This window comes from Triticum urartu, chromosome 3A, assembly GCF_056163025.1.
Source record: "Triticum urartu cultivar PI428250 chromosome 3A, HENAU_Tu73, whole genome shotgun sequence".
NCBI classification, from domain to species: domain Eukaryota; kingdom Viridiplantae; phylum Streptophyta; class Magnoliopsida; order Poales; family Poaceae; genus Triticum; species Triticum urartu.
Window position 1 is genome coordinate 141,772,202 of NC_141875.1, and position 15,953 is coordinate 141,788,154.

General features: G+C 42.7%; 1 protein-coding gene across 4 annotated transcripts; it reads right to left on the minus strand.

The window, feature by feature from the left end:
* Positions 1–4,286: 4,286 nt before the first annotated feature.
* On the minus strand, positions 4,287–12,530 carry LOC125543338 (Sodium Bile acid symporter family). 4 transcript variants are annotated; one of them, XR_015618433.1, is made up of 15 exons: positions 12,241–12,529; positions 12,077–12,164; positions 11,267–11,374; positions 11,132–11,199; positions 9,995–10,073; positions 9,793–9,851; positions 9,618–9,686; positions 9,009–9,122; positions 8,416–8,437; positions 8,263–8,330; positions 6,742–6,827; positions 5,854–5,983; positions 5,286–5,387; positions 5,015–5,193; positions 4,287–4,594 (listed from the first exon to the last, which is right to left on the minus strand). XR_015618433.1 is itself a non-coding variant. In XM_087546641.1 (14 exons), the coding sequence occupies exons 1-14, from the start codon at positions 12,403–12,405 to the stop codon at positions 4,466–4,468; spliced, it is 1,287 nt and encodes a 428-aa protein (XP_087402767.1). In that variant the 5' UTR covers positions 12,406–12,530; the 3' UTR covers positions 4,287–4,465. The 4 variants fall into 4 exon arrangements, 2 of the variants coding, with proteins under 2 accessions (XP_087402767.1, XP_048562612.1); XR_015618432.1 differs by having other exon boundaries at positions 4,911–5,193; XM_087546641.1 differs by lacking the exon at positions 5,015–5,193 and having other exon boundaries at positions 12,241–12,530.
* Positions 12,531–15,953: the final 3,423 nt, after the last annotated feature.

Genomic DNA, 15,953 nt, shown 5'->3' on the forward strand with positions numbered 1-15,953 from the left:
TCTCTGGGTCTTCATGACATGCCGTTGGTGGGTAGGAGGTTTACTTGGTGCAATGAACAAGAGCACACCGTGATGGCTAGGTTGGATCGTCTTCTGTTCAACAATGTCCGGGAGGATATATTTCCTATCAGTGATCTGCTGCCGCTCAGTTCCATCATCTCGGACCACTTTCCTCTTCTCCTAACGTGTTCCTCGGTCAGGCCAAAGGCTCGCCGCTTTCATTTTGAAAACTTCTGGGTTAAGCTGCCAGGGTTTATGCATACGGTGAAAGCAACTTGGGAGGAGGACGTGGATGCCACTGATCCCATGTTGATCTTCGGTGTCAAACTGCAGCGTACGACCAAATCTCTCTGTAGCTGGGGGCAAAGGAAACAAAGTTTCATGAACCTTCAATTCCAAATTGCCAACGAGCTGATTCTACGTCTTGATGGCGCACAGGAATTTAGGTCTCTGTCACGCGAAGAACGACTCCTCAAAGCTTTTCTAAAAGGAAAATGTCTCGCTCTTGCCTCTCTGGAAAGGATCCGTCTACGCCAGCGGGCTAGGGTGAGGGATTTGAAGGAGGGGGATGCGAACTCCAAATACTTTCATAGAAAGGCCAAGGCCCGGAGGCGTAAGCATCATATACCTTTTTCAGAGATGGGCAGCGAACAGTTTCAGACATGGATGAGAAATTCGATCTGGTGCGGGACTTCTACCGTGGTCTGATGGGCACACCTACGCCCCAGCGGTCCTCTTTGAAGCTGGAGCAACTCAATTTCAATTGCCTTCCCCCCGATTTGGCACGTGGTCTCGAAGTGATGTTCACGGAAATAAAGGTCAAACAAGCGATAATGGATATGCCCTCGGATCGTGCGCCCGGGCCGGATGGCTTCTCAGGCCTTTTTTACAAGGTGTGTTGGGATATTATTGCCAAGGATTTCATGGTTGTCATGCTTGAGCTCTACAGGGGTAATTTTGCCTCTTTTGGTAGGCTTAATTCCTCGATAATTACTTTGTTGCCCAAGAAGGAGTGTTCGCTGCAAGTGGCTGATTTCAGGCCGATTAACTTAAATCCATGGATCTGCAAAAATCTTTGCTAAAGTTCTAGCCGTACGTCTTGCCCCTTTACTACCAGCCCTTATCTCGCAAGTTTAGAGTGCTTTCATCAGCCACAGAAGTATTCATGAGAACTTCAAATTCATTCACAATGCTGCCAGAATTCTACATCGGAAGAAATCGCCTGCAGTTCTTATGAAGATTGATATTTCCAAAGCCTTTGATACCTTGTCCTAGGAGTTCATCATTCAGATATTGATAAGGAGATCCTTTGGTCGGAGTTGGTGCTCTTGGGTCTGTGGCCTTTTGCGCACTGCGTCGTCTTCTGTGTTGGTCAACGGTGAGACTTGTGAGCCATTCTCACTTGGCCAAAGTGTGAGACAGGGGGACCCGCTGTCCCCGACGCTCTTCATTCTTGTCATGGACACTTTGCAAGCGATGGTGCATTGGGCAGACCATAACAACCTGTTATCGGACTTAGGTCTCACCCCCAACGTTCCGAGGGCTTCCTTCTTTGCAGATGATGCAGTTCTATTTTTCAAACCTTACTCGACAGATATGGGGGTGATCTCAGCCCTCCTGAAGCTGTTTGGAGAAGCGTCTGGTCTTCACATCAATCTGCAAAAGAGCACTGTCACGTGTGTCAGGGGTGATGACTCCATTTCTGCTAGTGTGGCTCGGCACTTTGCCTGTCGGTTGAGGCCGTTTCCGCTTCAGTATATTGGGCTTCCACTGTCAATATACAGATTGAGGCGTCAAGACATTTTGCCACTCGTCGACAAGTTCTCCAACAAGATGAAGGGATGGAAACCCAAGCTAATGGCCCCTGCCGGTCGCTTGACACTCATCCAATCGGTACTCATGGCTCTGCCAATCCACTTCATGTCAGTTCTGCCGTTGCCGGCATGGGCGCTGAAAATTATTAATAGGAGGTGTCACGAATTTTTATGGAAAGGTGACAATGATATCAATGGCGGCCATTGTCTCTCCTACCGTGGTCGAGGGTGTGCATGCCCAAGGAGTGTGGGGGTCTGGGCGTTTTGAACCTCAAGTGCTTTGGCTATGCCCTCCATTGTCGTTGGCCTTGTTTAAGGTGGGAGGTTGAGGAGAGGCCATGGAATCTACTGCCAGAGGATCTGGAAAAGGAGGTCTCTTACATCTTTAAGGCGGCCACTTGTATCCGCTTGGGGGACGGCAAGAGGGCTAAATTCTGGACGGACAAGTGGCTGCCAGGAGGGAACTCCATACAGGATGTGGAGTTTCTACACCCAGGAGCAAATGCTCCTGGTGTGAACAGTAAAATCAAATAAATTCAAAAATAATTCAAAAAATTCTGAATTTTTTTTGCCATACTTTCACAAATGTTTGTTGTACCTGCAAAATTTCATCGCAAAATCACGTTGGTGGAAGGTGTGGTAAAAAACAAAATCGATGCTTTGAAAATGTTACTTACAAAAGCATTTTAGAGCTCTGATTTTGTTTTTTTGGCACGCCTTCCACCAATGTGATTTCGCAATGAAATTTTGCGTGCACAACAAACATTTGTGAAAGTATGTCACAAAAAAAATTCAGAATTTTTGAACATTTTTTCTATTTTTTAATTTTACTATTCATACCAGGAGCATTTGCTCCTGGGTGTAGAAAGGTACTTCCGCTGCCTTATTCTCTTTTGTCAAGGACTTAGGAAAATCTGTCAAGGATGCTCTGTGCAACAGGAATTGGATTAGGGATATCTCTGGAGGCATTTTGGTACAAGCTATGGCTCAATATCTTAAAATTTGGGACATTGTGCGAAGTACTTCATTGTCGGTGGAAGCTACAGATAGACTGGTTTGGAAGTGGACTGGAGACCACAAGTTCTCTGTTAGTAGTATGTATGGTTTGTTCTTTGCAGGGAATGTGCGCTTTGCATGCCATGGGCCGATTTGGAAATCCAAAGCACCACCAAGATGCAAAATTTTTATGTGGCTTGTCGTCCACCGTAGGTGTTTAACAACGGATAATCTGGAACGCAGGGGTTGGCCTTCTAATGGATCTTGCCCGCTATGCCTCTTGGCACACGAAGATTGCACACATCTGTTTGTGCACTGCTGTTTCTCCCAGCAGGTTTGGATAAAATTCAGGGATTGGACGAGGGCTCCAGATGATAGCTTTGGTACTACGGAGGATTGGTGGCTGAATACGAGGAAGGAGGTCCACGAGCCGGAACGACGTAATTTTAACACTATCACAATCCTGCTACACTGGAGGATTTGGAAAGAACGGAATGCTCGGATCTTTGAGCAAGTGGCTAGTAGCGTGGACAGGGTGCTGGAACTAATCAGAGAACATATTGCAACTTGGAGGGCTGCTGGCTGCGTTGGCGATCTCTGCTGACTTGTTTTTCTTCTTCTTTGGTGTTTTGTGCTTGCCTCTTGTGGCTGGGTTTTGCCTCTGTTTATTCAGTGTGTATTCAGAGTTTAAACTCTGACGGCGGACAGTTCTAGATCGCCTAGACTGTCTAGCCCTGCTGTATTCTCCCATTTCTATCTAATAAAAGATCGGCCTATGGTCCTTTGAGATTTTCTAGCACTGGCCTATAAGTTAGAATTATTGAGTAAAACTAGATCCCACATGTTGTTCTTTTCTTTTTGCATTTTTGAATATTTATCGCCATGGTTGTTGTTATGATGTGTTGGTCCTATAGGGTCTTAGCACAACGACTTCCCGACTGTCTACTACAACAAGTTGTGCCTGGCTCCGACGAGGGACGATGACGGCGGCGCGTCTTCGGTTCGCTTCAGTGCTTGTAGTCGTCGCTAGGTGGTCTATCAATCTGGATATAATTTTTATTATTTTTAGTGTTCATTGTATTGTCATGATTGAAGATGAATAGATCGACAGTTTCTCGCAAAAAGGATTATTTATCGCCACAAGGACTTTTAAAACTAGATCTCATATTAAAAAGTTTCGACGGATATTCTACATACCATGATGAAAAGCAAAGTGTTTAGTATAAACATGCTTCTCTCACACAAACTGGTGGATTAACAGGTAGGTTGACCATTTGTTATGAATTGTATGTGTGATAAAACAAATTTTCAAGTATATAATTGTGTGTGTATGTTTTTAAAATGTTCTTATACAGTTTAAAATGTTTGCACTTGTATTTTTTAAAAGACAAATCAGCATGATAAAAGTATTCCCTCTGTCTCAAGAGATATATTAATGTAAAAAATTATCTTATATTTTGAGACAGAGGGTGTAACTTGCAATACAAACCTGTATATTTCACCATATTACGAGCTGTTAAGAAGAAACTAGTGTACTTGTATCTTCCCTATACTCCAGCTAACTTGCTAGCGCCTCACCAAGTTTGTTTCGCGGCTAACATTCAGAACACTTACATCCATTTGCTAATCATGTCGTGAAATGATTCTCACTCTTGTCAGCATAGTGCGAGTACCGTGGAGCCCCAACTCGAATTAGAGCAACATCTTCGGCGTAGGAAATTTCTGTTCATCCAATGGAGGGCCAGAGCAAAGGCCTTCCAGTCTCCACAAGCCCCAGCTCTAACCTGCACAATAGTGGACCTGCCATCGCTCAAGAAAAAACATCCACAATGATCTCGAATACTAGACAATCACCTCTTCGCCTCACCGGGAACATGTAGGTTTAACCGGCGTGTGCATGGTTATGGTTCTGTTTGTTAGCAACTGTTACTATCTGAGTGTTAAGACTAGATAGGGGGTGAAAAGTTCTACACGCAGTTTTATAAGTTGGAAATTTTAGGCAACTATCTCGTGGATTCTTAAAACTAAACAAACAAGCCAACACATTACAGTAGCAGGAAAAAAATCCAAGTAAGAGTTTTGAGTTTAGAAATTGCTAACATAAGGGGCGCGACGATGTTCATGGTTCGGATAGTTGGCATTATCCTACTCCACATTGATGTAGACTTCGAACTAAATAGTTCTAGGATCATAAGGATCCTGACCTTGTCATGCACCAAGCGATCTACCGAGTCCAATTAACCTATTTCACCATGGATTTGTCAAGCCTCACTCGGGTAGATCTTTGCACTTAGATCAGATTCAAATTCTGAAGCTATTTTGCATTAGTAGATCGTTGATCTCTTTTGCGCCACCAATTTACTAGGATAGAATCGATAATGATCTGCAAAACGATTCATATGATACATCAGCAATGACTCCTTATTGACAGAAAGCAAGTGCAAAGAGCAATATTGCTGCTTGTGCAACAAGTACCTGATTAATGTGCGCAGCAACACATGGGATGACCAGAAGTCCAGACTCCCCAAGAGCACCTCCAAGCTGCTCAACCACAGCAACCAGCACTGGCAATGTTTTCTGTACGACATCAAGAAAATTAAGCAGAAGCTAGAATATACAGAATTTGGTGTCACACGGAGAGAATAATAATTGCATGTTTAGCAAATTTTACTATTACAACCGCAATTAGCGAGCACACTTTGATTCAGCCGGATGCATTCCCAAATAGGGTGGTATGATTAGGACCATGAAGACACACTTCATCGACTCTGCTTCTGCTACTCTGTGTGTCTAGTGATAACCCCGTGATCGACAACTTGTAGTGATTCCATGGTTAAGCAGTAAATTTCCTTTTGAAATTATGCTACCTTAGCCTAGTTGTTTCCCAGCAGGTAATTCTGTATCAGTTTACATTGTCTTACATGTATAGATCATCTAACCTTAGTGTTAACCCCTAAGTGTTTTGTGCAACTTGAGTCAACGTTAGTGGTGTCAACTGCAATTTACTCAAATTTTTATTCTGCTGCTGATGATGAAGACTGACCTGACTGGCCACCAAAATGACAGCTCGTGCATACTCTTTTCTCGCAAAGACTGACTCTTCCTTCTGTTTAAGACATGACAAGACCTGCAGTGTTGTAGCATTGAATGCCAGCAGAGCGAGATGTAGAAGCCTGTGACAGGAAATATGCCTCCATTAGAGAATCAGATTTGATACTAGATTTCCAACAATAATAAGCAGCAAATCCTATCCAAAGCAGAAAACGCTATAACTCGTCAGTGGCCACAAAAATACCTAGTTAACAGTCACTATGAGCATGAAGCAGGGTACGGGTACGCTTTTTTATCAAACAATTTTGTATCGAACAAAGTAGGCAAGTTTTCATTATTTCTTTTTACATATATTATTTCAATTTGGTTGCTGATTACTTAGTAAGCGTAAACTGAGTAACATGTGCCCAATCCCGTCCAAAATGATACTACCGGTAACCGGTATACAAAAAGTACCATTATCACTATATTATCTATCGCTCAATAACACCTGTAGGTGCCTCAGTATATCAAATTGTAACCAATTGGAGATGCAACTTGTAATGCAAGTGTTGAGTAAAGGTGAACAAATTGTGAGCATAATTCTAGTAGGCTGGAGGACAGGAATTCAATTAATTACCAAAAGTGAAAACATACAGTTATATTCGGTCCAGACTAGAGAAGTGGTAACAACTGTTACTAGTTTGATAATTGTGAAAAAATATTGCAAGCGTGATAGTATGAAATGATTTCAACCACAAACTTCACCTAGTCAAAATGACATAATGGCATAACATGGTCTAGGCATACAGTATTCTACAGATGCTGAACAACGTTTTCTAATAGTTACATAAATTTTGAAAAATTGAAACTACAATAAGGTCAGATAAAAAAATCATACACTCCAATAGTCACAATAACAGCGAAAGCTTTTGGTTTAACGGACAATAGCAGCGATCTTGATCTACTTACTTGTATCCATGGGACCTGTGAAATGGAAACATGTAAAGAGTGTCCTTCAATCAGTGTACATAGGCGAATTTGTAATAGACAGAAATTAAAAGAACAACATAAAAGCAAGAGCAGCCCCCAAAACTTTCTTCCCCTTTAAAGCTAAAATGTGGTTCTCGGTTCTGCAGACCTGCTCTATCTGAAAAGTTGGACTTGTATGGGTTTTTTTCAGTTGGATTTGTACGTTTGCTCTACAGCCTTCTGCTGGGCAATCTGGAAAACAAGGAATAAGGCTGTTTTGTGGACAGGTTTGCAGAACAATTCAGACAAGAGGAACTTGCTGGACGGGGCGACGGCGCTCCGGAGCACGGTGGTGCGGGCACATGAAGCTGCGTGGACTCATACGGCTGGTGCTACTCTGCAGATAACTGAAGCTGGTGAAAATGCTACATCTGAGGAGTCTGATGACGAATGAAGATCAGGAAAATGGTTGTCATCTTCTGCTGATGAAATGCTTGAGAGGTGTCTTGAGAGGCCGCTTGCTGGGTGATCTAGTGCTTGCCCTTTGTTAAACTTGTTGATTTTGGGCCCTAGGTTGGGTGGTCTGTATATTTGATGTGACTATGCTCAGGTTAGGGGGCTGTGGCCTCGTAGCATTCTTTTGCTTTTCTTTGTTTACATAAGTTTTATGCTTTGTTTTGTGTTTGAACTGCTATTCCGTTATGCAAAAAGTAATGGAACCTGACTCCCCTTTGGGAGGCGTATGGAAAAGAAAAAAGGCTTTCTCTACTATCAGATGTCTCAAAATACTTCATTTCCATCACCAATCATAAATTAGCCACTCACTAAGGTAAACAAATTTGCTTCCAAAACAATCTGTCTAGATCGAAATAGGATAATAAAGGTCAACATAAAATCATTTCCAACTACAGTACGCTACAGCTAAAACGCTGTAGTTTCCTGCACTACTCCATAGCATTCTCCTAAAAATTAGTTCCATTGTCCCGATTTGGTGTTTACTCTGTTTTCTCTTTAGTGAAATTCCAGTATGCGTGCACCCAGCATCATCTCTCATGCATTGATCTGTATAACTATTCAGATTGCTACAAATGCAAAGAAATTCCCATTGCACATGCATGATATATTTCAAACAATTGATATGAATAATCTGACTAATGATTTGATGCTAGAGAATTTATGAAATAATTTCAGGTGCCCGTTACATTTATACATTTCCCAGCTTGCAGAGTGCTGGAGATTAAAGTGTCACATAAAATCATTACTAGTGTAATGCCCGAACAGCTTCAATATCCCACCAACCACACCCCTTTCCAATTATCAGTGGATGAACTACTAGTATAGCCGAATTGTGTACAACAGGACAAACTAATACAACAAACTGGTGGACTTAATAATCAGTTAATATATTCATGCAAGAAAAAGAATGAGTGAAGTCATGCTAGAGACATACTAGGCTGAGAAGAACAGCACTTAAAACTGAAAAGCCCTGGCGATTTCCATCAACAAATTCAGCAATACCTACATAAGGAATACAAACAAGGACTCCTGATTAAGAACTTGCTAAGTGACAGCAATTTCAGAAAAGATATTAAATCCTGCGTACCTTTTGAGGTTTCTCGGGCAACCTGATAAAGAACAAACCATAAGTGTAGCTTCTATTATTTCAGGCTTGCACTAGAGCAGGAAAATTTTGCATTGCTCTGAACTAATAAAATAATTAGAATGAAGAAACGACTTCAAAACCAGACCCGCCATACTTCAGTTCAAAAACAGGAAGTGAAACTGACTGAAATACAAAATGCAAAGAAAAGTAATACTATGCAACTAAAGGAGATGAGTCCAAATACAGGCACCCCTGGACTCCTCCTTATTCTTCGTCATGAAACAAAAAATAGTTGCAATGTGCATTCCAGTTAAAGGTTTGATACCATATTTGCACTAACAGCAGATTCACGTGGATGCTCATTCGAACTGACTCTTAAACTATGCCAAAAAATGTGTTTATCATATAATTTTTTTCCACTGATACAGTTACAGTTTTACACACGTGAGCATAAAAAACAGACTCTGTTCTTATTCAACTACAAAACTTAAAGTGCAATAAGAAAATTATGCACATAATTACACGATACATTGTATTGAAATAACAGAACAAAAGCCATGGAGTGGAGTACAAAGATATGAATAGCTACATACCTTGCCTAAAATAAGGGGGATTAAAAGAGTGTTGACCAGGCTTCTGAATAATTCCTTAGTAGGCAAAGACACTCCAGCTCCAGTGCCAATGTACTTTGCAAGAGACAAAGGTACCTAGTTCATGATCAAAGAAACATGATCAGGTTTTTCCTAAGCAGGGTAAGTTAACCTGTGGAAAGTAAAGGAAAAAATAAAAAATGATGGTTATCTTAAAACGATCCAAAAAAAAACTTCAAAATCTCTGGAATTCTTCGTGACAAGACTAATAGAAGTTCATTACATATCATTATGAAAGATTTTGGTCGACAATCCAGCTTATCTTTCTTTACGGTTTAATCTATAGGACTGAGGGTTGCATTTTGTAACTCCTACACAAGAGTACAAGACGACAATTACATTTAAAATATAAAAGGAGATCAAGACTCACATGAATTATCAAACTCAAATTGAACAAAAGAAAAATGAATAATATCTTTTTGTGTTTTTTAAATTTTCAAACGCTCAAATAAGTTAAGTATGTAACTCAATATTGAGTTTATTGCTTGAAACTTTCAATCAGTGGTGATGCTTGAAAACAAAAGGTTAATATCATAACAAAGTCGTGCTTACAAACATAATGCCCAGTAGATTGGATATGACTGTCATTGCAAGAGCAAGTGCGGAGTTGCCGCCAGCAAGCTACCCAGCAATGGTAAAATTGTGTTAGATTTGAATGGAACTGCCTATCCAAAAAAGAATATAAAGTAGTTGATGTTAATGGATGATGATTAGAGGCGAGTAGCACCTGTGTTAGTGTGACTCCACTTGATAATGTTGTTGGCATGCAACAAAACATAGCCAACCCTACAAGATGTGTTGTGGACATCAAACAAACTAGTTGCAGTTACAAAGGCATGGGCTGCCACATTGCAACAAGAAATGACAGGATAAAATTTTGAAAATCCTTATGAGAATAGGACAAATAAGCATGATGATGAGGCTTGTACCAGTGATAAATTCACGAGGGAAGAACTGAATTTGCACAAGAAATTGTGCAAGAAAAGGTGTGAACAACAGAATTGAGCCCTGAGATGAGACACGTAACAATAAAAGATGTCAGCAAAGTGGGGGAACTAACAGTTGCATAAAATCGGAATGGCAACATTGGACTGCAAGTAAACAACACAAATGCTAGCGTGAAATGTGATCTGCAATAACATTAAGATCATAATGCAGGGAGTAAAAACTATTCGCAACATAGGCGGAGTTTTTTTTGTAACTAAAGTCATAGATAAAGTTTGATGCACCGACCAATAGAACCAAAGTCTGTACTAATGGAGAAGATTGGGCAATCCACATAAATCAACACCCCATCTCATTTGTGGCTCAACTTAGCTCCTATACCATATTACTCCCTCCGAGAGGGAAAATTGCATGCTCCAGCCAGTTCATCCAAAAGTCCAAACTGATGGAAAAGGGCGGGCAATATATTCCCTCACGTTGTTCCTCAAGCCTTGGCCGTGAGATCGATGTAGGCCGCAACTATTTTCATAAATAGCGTGTTGGCCGAGTCTTGAACCGAGACCTCTTGGCTCTAATATCATATTAAGTTCCATGCACCGACCAGTTGACCAAAGTCCAAACTGACGGAGAAGGTTGAATCCACATATACTTCAACAGTAGACACAGTTACATCCACAAAGTATCTCAATTAATAGAAATTGGCTACATATGTCGCCGTTCTAAAATTGAATGAAAAGTCATATTTCTAAGTTCCAAAAACTTACCAAGAAAAATCGTACATATAGGTATTGTGTGGAAACTGCCAATGTAAAATTTCATACAAAATTATAACCATTTGTGACCTGAGCAAAAATGTGAAAATAAGGAAGCTATAGTCACGGTTATTGTATCTTTCACATTTTCTTATTTTTACACAAGCGCAAATAGTGATAGTTTTTTTAATGAAAAAACACATAGTCTACCCGTCACCGATTTTTTTGTAGGTTTTTGAAACTTGAGAATACATTTTTTCACTGAGTTCTGAAAGTGGGTTCATATGTCCCCATGAGCATACTATCAATTTTGGCCAGAGTCGTAGTAGATCAACGTGGAACAAACGAGGACTAAACACTAGGTCATACTAGTCCAAAGAGTCCAGCAGGCCAAGCTTGTAACGCTGCGCCAAGCTCCTTAGTGCGCAGAGTCAGCCCTATGCAAGAGAAAGCCATTACTGTAGGAAAACATAGCACCATGTGCGCTAGGTGAAGAAACCAAACCTGATATAATGAATATCCCAAAAGTGCTGTATTTTGACAGGGAATATTTGTGAGCAAGGCAACCAAGAGTTGGATCCAGGAGTCCCAAAGTCATCCCACCAATTAGAGCTAAGATAAGAAAGATAATAATCAATCCACTTAAGTTCATGACCTGAGATGTGCACAAACTATAGTGATAACGTCTGCAAAGCAAAATGGTGCAACGAATAAAGTATACAATTTGTACACCTTGACCTTAATGTTACAATACCAAGCAGTACTTGGTTCATATTCAAACAATCAAAATTGCTATGCGTTGAGAGAAAGAGAAAAAGAGAAACATCTAAATCTACGCCACTTTTCCGTTTGCAGACAAATGTCAGCATCATACTCAAGCAAAGCTACACACAACCTGGAGTTAATACTCCCTCTTTTATATACAAGGCCACTTTGTTTTTCGTGTCAAACTTTGACTTATAATTTTGGTCAAGAAAATATGGGTTGTATATCGTAAAAAAAATATTATCAAAACGTTCATTCAATTGTGCATCCAATGGCATACTTTGATGGCATATAACTCATATTTTGTTGGTAAAATGAATGGTCAAAGTTAGACATAAAAATATGAAATGGCCTTGTATTAGTAGATGGAGGGAGTACCTGCATTTCAAATACAGCTGGCCTAGAAAATGAACTGCACCTGAATTGACTCAGTGAGAATTCACAACTATTCGCATTACATTGCACACAGATATTCGCAGTGGAAATTACACGTCAGTAGAGTATGCAACTAGGAACCATACTGAGATCGCGCGGAAACAGGAAGCTCACCTAGCGGGAGGAAGTTGCTCCGCGCGAAGTCGAGCGCCGCGGCTCCGAGCGGGGGAGGCGTCGCGCGATTGCCTCCATCAGGACCTACCTGCGGCGGCGCGAGCCACTTGAGTTGGAACGAAGCAGGTGACAAGCTTAGGATAGAGTGGGTTTCGTGGAATTACCGGTGAGGCTCCTCCAGCGGCGACGCGCAGAGGTAGCAGGCGGAGGGGCGGCGGAGGAGGAGAGTAGGCGGCCGCGGTGAAAAGCAAGGCGTGTGAAGTCCCGTGGCGGAGGCCGGCGGGGAGGGGTGCGCGGAGGCGGAGCAGGGATGGGTGATGGGTTATCATCGCACCTACTGGCTATAGATCCGGCGTGGCGTGCGCGACGCCGAATCGGGGTGGGGATGAGAGGAGCACCAGTGCTCTAGTCAGCAAGCGGAAAATTCACCGTCCTAGCGCATCCTGCAAATTCACCGTCCGAATCGGGAAAAAATCTTATAAGACCTGGGTCGTACCAAGGCAATTGGGAGACCCTCTCCCACGAGAGATGCGCGGCGATACGAATCTCAAAGCATCAGCCCCGTCTCGTTCCTCCATTTCTATGTGCAAATCCTGATTCAATCTCGACGGCCCAGCCGCCGGTGTGCTACGCCCCTGCTGCTTGCCACATCGCCGCCGGCGTACTCCTCGACGCCAAGCACACCACCCCAGATCGGCACGCTCCATCCCGGTCGGCGGCCCAACTCGCGGCACTGCCCCATCTACTTCTTCCCGCCGGCCACGGCGATGCTCCTCCACTTGCAGTGACGCCGGCAAACTACGCGGGCTGCACGCGCCCCTTGGCTACGGCCAAGCTTCTCGCGCGCTGGCGTGTTGATCTCCTTCAAGTTGGCTCCATCGGTTGTGGCCTAGCTACTGTACATTGACCTGCTAGCTGCATCTTGGCAAATAACTTCAAGTTCAGAGCATGACGGCTCATTTGCTGGTTGCAACACAAGCACATAACTATATGCTCTGTCCATTTGCATCCTTTGCTCTTCTGGATATGCTTGTGCTGAAGTTATTCTCTTATTCATTCACAGAGTATATAGAAGAACCAAGAGGAAGATGATCACATGATGGCAAAAGGAAGACAGAAGAACCAAAAATCTGCTGGTGTGCATGCTTCTGTCGATGAAGATTCAGTGCTTTGTAGAAATGTCCGTGCAATTTGTTTCACTTAACTAGACCAAATAATCAGGAACTCAAGTCAAGTAGCTTAGTATTGTTGATGCTTTCTTATTTTAAAGGAAATATGCCCTAGAAGCAATAATAAAGTTATTATTTATTTCCTTATATCATGATAAATGTTTATTATTCATGCTAGAATTGTATTAATCGGAAACATAATATATGTGTGTATACATAGACAAACAGTACGTCACTAGTATGCCTCTACTTGACTAGCTCGTTGAATCAAAGATGGTTAAGTTTCCTAGCCATAGACATGAATTGTCATTTGATTAACGGGATCACATCATTAGAGAATGATGTGATTGACTTGACCCATTCCGTTAGCATAACACTTGATCGTTTAGTTTGTTGCTATTGCTTTCTTCATGACTTATACATGTTCCTATGACTATGAGATTATGCAACTCCCATTTACCGGAGGAACACTTTGTGTGCTACCAAACGTCACAACGTAACTGGGTGATTATAAAGGTACTCTACAGGTGTCTCCGAAGGTACTTGTTGGGTTGGCGTATTTCGAGATTAAGATTTGACACTCCGATTGTCGGAGAGGTATCTTTGGGCCCACTCGGTAATGCACATCACTATAAGCCTTGCAAGCATTGCAACTAATGAGTTAGTTGCGGGATGATGTGTTACGGAACGAGTAAAGAGACTTGCCGGTAACGAGATTGAACTAGGTATTGAGATACCAACGATCGAATCTCGGGCAAGTAACATACCGATGGCAAAGGGAACAACGTATGTTGTTATGCGGTTTGACCGATAAAGATCTTCGTAGAATATGTGGGAGCCAATATGAGCATCTAGGTTCCGCTATTGGTTATTGACGGGAGACGTGTCTCGGTCATGTCTACATAGTTCTCAAACCCGTAGGGTCCGCATGCTTAAGGTTTCGATGACAGTTATATTATGAGTTTATGATTTTTGATGTACCGAAGGAGTTCGAAGTTCCGGATGAGATCGGGGACATGACGAGGAGTCTCGAAATGGTCGAGACGTAAAGATCGATATATTGGACGACTATATTCGGACATCGGAAAGGTTCCGAGTGATTCGGGTATTTTTCGGAGTACCGGAGAGTTACGAGAATTCGCTGGGGAGTATATGGGCCTTATTGGGCCATACGGGAATAGAGGAGAGAGGCCAAAATGAAGGAGGCGCGCGCCCCCCTCTGGTCCGAATTGGACAAGGGGTGCAGCCCACTTTTCCTTGTTCCTCTCCCCTTCTTTCCTTCTCTCCTACTCCAACAAGGGAAGGAGGAGTCCTACTCCCGGTGAGAGTAGGACTCCCCCCTTGGCGCGCCCTCCTCCTAGGCCGGCCACCTCCCTCCCTTGCTCCTTTATATACGGGGGCAGGGGCACCCCATAGACACAATAGTTGATCATTGATCTCTTAGCCGTGTGCGGTGCCCCCCTCCACCATAGTCCTGGATAATATTGTAGTGGTGCTTAGGCGAAGCCCTGCGATAGTAGAACATCAAGATCGTCACCACGCCGTCGTGCTGACGGAACTCTTCCCCGACATTCTGCTGGATCGGAGTCCGGGGATCGTCATCGAGCTGAACGTGTGCTAGAACTCGGAGGTGTCGTAGTTTCGGTGCTTGATCGGTCGGGCCGTGAAGACGTACGACTACATCAACCGCGTTGTGCTAACGCTTCCGCTTTCGGTCTATGAGGGTACGTGGACAACACTCTCCCCTCTCGTTGCTATGCATCACCATGATCTTGCGTGTGCGTAGGAAAAGTTTTGAAATTACTACGTTTCCCAACAGTGGCATCCGAGCCTAGGTTTTATGCGTTGATGTTGTGCACGAATAGAACACAAGTGAGTTGTGGGCGATATAAGTCATACTGCTTACCAGCATGTCATACTTTGGTTCGATGGTATTGTTGGATGAAGCGGCCCGGACCGACATTACGCGTACGCTTACACGAGACTGGTTCTACCGACGTGCTTTGCACACAGGTGGCTGGCGGGTGTCGGTTTCTCTAACTTTAGTTGAACCAAGTGTGGCTACGCTCGATCCTTGCGAAGGTTAAAACATCACCAACTTGACAAACTATCATTGTGGTTTTAATGCGTAGGTAAGAACGGTTCTTGCTTAAGCCCGTAGCAGCCACGTAAAACTTGCAACAACAAAGTAGAGGACGTCTAACTTGTTTTTGCAGGGCATATTGTGATGTGATATGGTCAAGACATGATGCTAAATTTTATTGTATGAGATGATCATGTTTTGTAACCGAGTTATGGGCAACTGGCAGGAGCCATATGGTTGTTGCTTTATTGTATGCAATGCAATTGCGCTGTAATACTTTACTTTATCACTAAGCGGTAGCGATAGTCGTGGAAGCATAAGATTGGCGAGACGACAACGATGCTACGATGGTGATCAAGGTGTCGCGCCGGTGACGATGGTGATCATGACGGTGCTTCGGAGATGGAGATCACAAGCACAAGATGATGATGGCCATATCATATCATTTATATTGATTGCATGTGATGTTTATCTTTTATGCATCTTATCTTGCTTTGATTGACGGTAGCATTATAAGATGATCTCTCACTAAATTTCAAGATAAAAGTGTTCTCCCTGAGTATGCACCGTTGCCAAAGTTCATCGTGCCCAGACACCACGTGATGATCGGGTGTGATAAGCTCTA